The sequence below is a fragment of the Toxotes jaculatrix genome, chromosome 7 (genome assembly GCF_017976425.1).
Source record: "Toxotes jaculatrix isolate fToxJac2 chromosome 7, fToxJac2.pri, whole genome shotgun sequence".
Classification (NCBI taxonomy): domain Eukaryota; kingdom Metazoa; phylum Chordata; class Actinopteri; family Toxotidae; genus Toxotes; species Toxotes jaculatrix.
Genome location: NC_054400.1, coordinates 24,852,647 through 24,860,273, shown reverse-complemented (window position 1 = coordinate 24,860,273; position 7,627 = coordinate 24,852,647). Strand labels below are relative to the sequence as shown.

Genomic DNA, 7,627 nt, shown 5'->3' with positions numbered 1-7,627 from the left:
AGTTAGTAGTAGTTGCAGGTATGGCTCTATCAGAAACCTTATTTATTTATTTTTTAAATTATCACTGAAGCACTTGAGCTATAAAATGTCACAGAATCCTAAAGGCCAAGGTTTGGTGTTCAAATTTGTTTTGTCCTACATTCCAAAACATTAACCAATTTACCATCGCATAAAACAGAGGAAAGCAGCTAATCCTCATATTTGCGAAGCTAGAACCAGATAATATTTGGCATTTTTGCTATAAAATTATCTTTTGCCATAGATCAATTATCAGAAGAGTAACAGATTTTTTTTTTCTCAATTGATGAATTAATCAGCAATTTTGTTTTAGCTTTAGTTGCAGGCAAATGATTTTACACCAACGTGATAAATTTGATACATATGATTAAAAGGAAAGTCGCAGTATTATACTAGACAAAACACCCCCAAATACAACTCATGTTTCATGATCCATCACAGTATGCCTATTACTACGCAAGTCACAAGTATGCCCGTGTTTCCACTGACTGAAAACAGAAAGGGGAGTTAACCAGGAGACAGTGAATGTAGCATATGGCATTTATCCAGCATGTGTGTAACCATAAAGGACTACATGTAGTATATTTTTACAGTATTCATTATATATAGTGTTCATTTACATTATGTATGTGTAATGCCATTAATTATTTTATCTTAATCCCTGACAATCATAGCTCTCTACAGTGCATTAAGTTCCACAGCCAAAAGCACCTGACTCTTCTGTGTGATCATTACACAACTTACTTGTGGAATTACAAATACATTTAGTTTAACCACCCTGAAAAGAAACACCACGAGCTGAGTAAAACAACAAGTTCTCAATCTGGAGTGTGATGATGAGGTACTCAAAAGTACAAACACACACAGTCTTATACAGTCAGCAGCAACATATTGCCTCATCTTAAAGCTAATGTACCAGTTAGTGATCATGCTGGTCACCCATTCAAGTTTTATGTCCAGTGACAATGTGGACCCTCTTTGATATGTTTTGATACATTCGACTGTATATTTATAACTTAACAATGCTTCTCAGTTTGTCTGTATGTGGATTTTCACCTAAACCAAGTCTAACATGATAATTGATCAAGTTCCTCATTAAAATAGATCAAGGTTCTAAATTTCCCTGGAGCGCCTATATTCTGTTTAAGCTACAGATTATCTGCACAAAATGTCATATAGTCCTACAGTACATATGGTTTAAGCAGCAGTCCAATCCCATTTCCACACACTGCAGTTCATTCTCAGTAGCGAACATTGCACTCAGACTCGCTGGTGCTGCTGCTTTGTCTGCTCAGCTGACGCGCTGTATCAGGCTTCCAGCTGTGGTTTTCGGATGGGTTTAGGACCTCAGCTCCTGTCTCTATGCCCAGGACCTGCCTCTGCACCAGCTTGCAGTAGAGCCCCCCGCTGGCCATTAGCTTACTGTGAGGGCCCTGTTCAGCCACACGGCCCTTGTCGATCACTATGATGTTGTCCGCCTTCTCCACTGTGCTGAGCCGGTGGGCGATCACCAGCACTGTGTGCTCCTGCATGATGTTGTTCAGAGCCTGCTGCACCTGCAGTGGATAGTCAATCAGATAAATCAACACCTCTCTGACAAATGATATCCCTCACTAATGCATTTATTAAAGGGCTATATTGCAGGATTGCATTACATCTAACAGGTGCTGTGTTTCTTTTGTCCATCTGCTGTTTGCCAGGTGTAATTTGACTTAGGTAAATGAAGCAGTCTATACTTACAATGTGCTCACTTTCTGCATCCAGAGCGCTGGTCGCCTCGTCCAGAATAAGAACGTGTGGGTTGCGGATGAGAGCTCTTGCGATGGCCACTCTTTGTTTCTGCCCTCCTGACAGCTGGGTGCCCTTCTCTCCAACACCTGGAAAAAAGGTGTGACTTTGTAAAGAATCTACTTACCCGTTAGGCCGTTTTATATTTTAGGCACAATTTGTATTTATTTAGATGGTGAACAGTGGAGAGGGGACAGGAAATAGGCATAGTAAGAGTAGGAATTGAATGCAACAATGGACAGACTCTACTGTACTTGAATGTACACCAGAATTAGTAGGATGTAACTGATAATAACTCATTTTCTTGGATTAAAACTGCTTTTTTGTCTCAATAATAAATATCTATACCTACTAAATTTACATTTAGACAAGATCCCACTGAGCCTGAAGTAACTGTGAGATCAGGGAAGCCAGTATGAAGTCAATACATACTGGCTTCAGATTGTATTAGGCTGACTGAGGTAAGTCATGCAAGGGTAGATATGTTATATGAGAAAAACATGCATTAACACATTCCTAGAAATAATACTGACATTTGTCTCTTAGTGGTTGTTTCTCTTATGCTAATCACTGACTGGAGGTCCTGAATAATGTACCTTTTCCATTACTATTACAGTATATCAGTGGCTGACTTACAGAGAAACAGATCTAATAATTACTTGTCTGATAGCCTTTGGGGAGGTTGCTGATAAAGTCATGAGCGTTAGCCTTTGTGGCAGCCTGCACCACAGCCTCCATGGGGACGTCACTCAGGCCGTAGGTGATGTTTTCCTCAACAGTGCGGGCAAACAGGACAGGCTCTTGGCCCACAAGAGCGACCTGCAGAGATAAAATAACAAATGGATGGATTTATGTGTGAAAGACCTCGACAATAAGAAGAGCATCCATCCTAAAACTATTTCTATTACACTGATGTATACAGACCTTGGAGTGGAGGTAGTCATGCTTGAAGGTGTGAACAGGTTTTCCATCCAGCAACACTTGGCCTTGTTGAGGAAGGTAGAAGTTTTCCAGCAGACTCACACAGGAGCTCTTCCCACTGCCTGAGGGTCCCACGAGGGCCGTGACCTCTCCGGGCCGCAGGGTGAAAGACACTCCCTACAAGAGGATCCAGTTCAGGGAGTGATTTTCTTCAAATTTAAAAAGTCAGATTGAACAGCTGTGAATAGTGTATTAGTTATACGGGGGTTCATCAACACAGAGTGGGAGCAAGATCCCTCAGAACAAACCTTGAGAATATCAACCTCAGCACGTGTTGGGTAGGCAAACGTGATGTCTTTAAATTCAACCACACCGGTACATGTGTCTGGAGCCTCTGTGCCATCAGCTGGGTGTTTGGGTTTCCTGTCCAGGTACTCAAAAACCTTCTCAGCAGCTCCCACTCCCTGCATGAGGCCCGTGTACACAGACGCAATGCTCTTTATGAAGGAGAACACAAGGCATTGGTTAAGAGGATTTGCGTCATCTAATTGTGTATGTACACACTTGTTTTTTTATAAGGGAAATAAACAAAACAGATGGGGTACCTCTAGACATTCTCCCAGCTCGAGCATGTATATGAAGAAAGATATCAAGGCACCACTAGTCATCTGACCAGTAACCACAAGGTGCCCACCATAGTAGAGGACAGCGACCTCTAAAGCCAGTTCTGAAATCTGAAAAACACACACAAGTACTGTAACATACAGCTGTCGATAAAAAAGAAAGAATTATTGCTTTACATATTTATTTGAAGAGGCAGCTGCTGATACCTACACAACTGGACCACATGTAGCAAGCATAGGCCAAGGCCTGCTTTTTGTTGAGCTGGAACATGACTAAGAGCTTGGTGTAGTAGGAGTCGGCCTCCCCGCATTCGTTGGCAAAGCTCCGCACTGTCCTCATGGCTGAAATGGTTTCTTCTGCAACTTTATTGGCCTCTGCAAGAGTTGTTTGCACTTCTTTGGTCAGTTTCTGTGAAAACAAACAAGAACAAGACGTTACTTTGGTTTTACCTGTAAAGTTAAAAAAAAAAAAAATCAGCAACACGGACACAAAACTACTTTCTTTACCTTATAGTATTCTCCATAAACTTTAGAGACCACGGCAATGAAAGGGAATCCCATGACGGTCACCAGCGTGAGCTTCCAGGACATCTTAAACATAAAGATGAAGAAGCCAGCGCCCTTGATGGTGCTCCTCAGGAAAATGTTGACATTCTGGGAGATGAGATCACTCACTTGGGTGGTGTCCGCTGACAGGCGTGAAATGATGTCACCTACAGGTGATATAGACATGTAATACCTTTAGGTCTGCTATACTGTCAAAGAGGACTTAAATAGAGCAAGGAATCAAAGATGTATTTGTGCATTGATAGTATTTTGACATTACCTGTGTGGTTTTCATCAAAAAAGGCAATTTCCTGCCTCATCAGAGTTCTGAAGAGAAGGTTCCTGAGCCGAAGGTTTAATCGAGCAAATGTCAGGGTGAAGACTCCTCCACGCGCTCCCACTGCAAGTGAACTGAGAAGAAAGAACAGGTCGTCAAACTACATTAAAATCTGCCATTACTCTGGTTTGTGGACAGGACACGTGACGATCTGCTTCAAATCTAGTCGAGTGGCTTTGTCATATGTCATTATATCAGCAAACTCTATTTTCTGATTAATAATACAATAACTCTGTGTGGTCAGTGATACCAAAATAAAATGATAATTGCCAGTAGAACAAATAACACATTAGGATTCACACTTTCATATGAACAAATACCCATGTCACTTTACATCGTGCTGTAAGTATAATGTCTCACGCCAGATGTTTTATTTTGAAAGTGCACACAGGATCACAGTGATGGCATCTACCTGTGTACTGTATATACTCACCTGGCTAAGGCCAGCACTGCCAGTGTAATGACCGGTTTAGCAAAGTACTCCATGCTCTTGTGAACTACAATGCTGTCTATGGCCATCCCATAGTAATACGGTATGAAGGCTTCACCTGATGGTAAACAGAGAGACCATGAATTATCCTAAATGTCATCAGTTCACTGAGAACTCTTGAACAACAATGAGAAATTTGTTTTCAAATTATCTTCAGAAATATAATAAAGTTAGGTTATGTAGTAGAGCTGAAATGACTGGCTCTCAGGTGTGAGAATCTGCTGCTTTTCTTTGTCTTATGTGATAGTAAATTAAATTTCTTTGCTTTTTGGATGGTCAAGCCATTTTTAAAGATTCACATTAGGCTCTGGCATATTTTGCTAGACATTTTTCTCTCATTTGTGACATTTCATAAACCAAATCATTGAGAAAATAATCAGCAGACTAAGCTATAATAAAAATAATCATTGACTGGGGCCCTCGATCAAAGGGCTTTCATTTACACTGTTACACATTTTGAAGATAAGGTAGTTTTGGCATAAAGTTCACACTGAATCTTATGACAGGGGTTAACATGTAATATGACATGAAAAACACTGAATCCACTCCATCTTCAGTAAGGTACTCTAATGTGCATCATCTACCTCGGTCCATCTCTAAACCCTTGTACTTATTAGTGTTGACACTGAAATTTAATGACCTTTGCACTTCATTGTTTTTTATGAGAGCAAAGGCTAAAAGTGTTGTGGAATGAGTAATACAGTGAAGTGCCACAGAAAGGCTCTGTTGAGATATTGCACATTACTGTTGCAATCCTTTGTAATAGACAGGAGTAAACACTGTGACTAGACAGGTTTGTATTACTTTGTCAAGGCCACTCACACACAGCAGAGATGAAGAGGAAGAGGACAGCTACAGACAGCAGCCACGCATCCTTCCTGCAGATGGCTATCAAACGTCCCAGTGTAGCCCCAGAGCTGCTCTTCTCTTTCTCCTCGTTTCCCTCCTCCTTTCGCTTCTTCCTCTCACAACTCGCATCCTGCTCCTCCTCATCAGCTGACCCCACCAGTTTCTCAGTGTCCTCACAGCCTCCTCCTCCTCCTCCTCTACTGCTGCTGCTGCTGCTGTTGTGACTGCTCACCGAGCCAGGCTTCTTCCCCAGCGACCTCCAGAGCAGCATCACACCCAGAGAGGAGGCACAAGTCCAGCATATCAGGCTCAGGAGCCAGGGCTGGTGTGTCAGAGGCTCCAGCTCAGACAGCATCAGCAGCTTGGCCAGGGCATAAGTGATGACGATCAGGCAGATGAGGAGAATGAGGTTGTTGAGGGTAGTGACCCTCGGTGGGCCATCCTCGTTGTTCCATGACACACCTATGGAAGCTCCCAGCAGAAGGGAGGCTCGGAGCAGCACAGTCCCCCAAAGATCCAATGCTGACTGGAGGATGTTAAAGTCCAGGACTTCCTCTCTGAATATAGTTAAGTGTGCCCCGTGTGTGTATAGGACAGTGGTGATGACAATATCCAGTAAGATGAATAACACAGTGCAACTCACACCTAGTCTGAGGCCCATGCTGCTTATCAGGGAAGAGGTATACTGAGTTATGACAAGCACCACCAAATGTTAAACTTTGGCAGGCAATAACAAAAACTGGCTTTTCAAAATACAACTCTGAGTGATTAGCAAGAAATCGAGTCAAAACGTAAATAACGCCTTACATTCAGAAACACACCATATATACTACCAGAATCCTTCTAGGGCATTTTATGATCACCCAGAATTAAGCAGATATGACTCCATCAAATAGGAAATTTTAAATTATTTCTTCACACTTTTATTTTGAAAAACTACCTCCAGTTTCCTGCAGCTCGTAGCTAAAGGCACACATATATGGAAGTATAGTATGATTAGCTTGATTTAAGCTGTAACTAAGCTGTAAATGATTGTCCAGTATGGTTGTAACATCTTACATTCAGTCTAACACGTTTTCCACTACACTATTAGCTAGCTATCTAAGTTAGCCTTTAGCAGGCGGTGAGTTGTGTTGCGTCAGGTTACAAATAGGTCCATGTTATTAAATCCCTTAATGTCCTGGCTGGTGTCCACGGGAACCTTAAATCATTTACTGAAGTCTTTTTTAGTCTATATTCATAATAAAATACACTGCAGCGGATATAGTGTACTTGCGAAGAGATAATCATCCACGTAGGTTTAAGAGACATGACCGACAGCGAAGTGCACACCGCTATCAAAGATCGTCTATACCACAGAGTATCCACACTTTGCGTGTAATATAATGTGGCATAAACAAACACACATGCTGCTGTGACAGCTTCGTGAAATCTAAAATTTGACTTTGTAGTGATGTTAATCAGTGAAGTGATGGTTAACTGAGTCTGAGCCTGCCAACAACCAGACAGCACATCAAAGCAAAAAATAAACCTGATAAATAAATCTGATGTAATTGAATCTGATGAAATGACCAGTAAAGCAGCTCGGAACTTCTCGTCTTCATTATCCTGTCACAGTTTAGGAGTCACTGAGAATTACCCAGGTATTATAATGTAAACACAAATTTGTACTTGACATCAGTGAGGTCTGTTCGGTGGCTGTTTATAAAGATCTTTATCTACAGTCGTTAAGTCTGTCGTGTTAAAGAAACTCCTCATATCCAAGCCTTTCAAATGATCAAAAGCTAACTAAGTGACTTCATATGTCAAAAGTAAACTCCACGTTGTCTACTTCTCACACACGAACTTGGAATTTCGTGTGTCCACCCGAGGAGTGGACAGGTGAAACATGAACTGTCGTCAAAGTAAAGTGTAAATGAGACTGTTAAAGTATCTAGTCAATGAGTGAATTACAAGTCAGCGGCGAACACGTTCGAACCGTCAAACATACCTTTTCGAAATATCAGAAATACAGACGCACTCCGCAGTGGTTTCTATGCACGGAACAGGAGGCAG

General features: G+C 41.6%; 1 protein-coding gene across 1 annotated transcript; it reads right to left on the bottom strand.

The window, feature by feature from the left end:
• Positions 1-338: 338 nt before the first annotated feature.
• On the bottom strand, positions 339-6,898 carry abcb9 (ATP-binding cassette, sub-family B (MDR/TAP), member 9). The gene is made up of 11 exons (XM_041043073.1): positions 5,546-6,898; positions 4,667-4,781; positions 4,177-4,307; positions 3,858-4,063; positions 3,562-3,759; positions 3,333-3,461; positions 3,036-3,224; positions 2,731-2,904; positions 2,466-2,625; positions 1,759-1,895; positions 339-1,574 (listed from the first exon to the last, which is right to left on the bottom strand). The coding sequence occupies exons 1-11, from the start codon at positions 6,231-6,233 to the stop codon at positions 1,260-1,262; spliced, it is 2,442 nt and encodes an 813-aa protein (XP_040899007.1). The 5' UTR covers positions 6,234-6,898; the 3' UTR covers positions 339-1,259.
• Between the last annotated feature and the right edge of the window lie 729 nt (positions 6,899-7,627).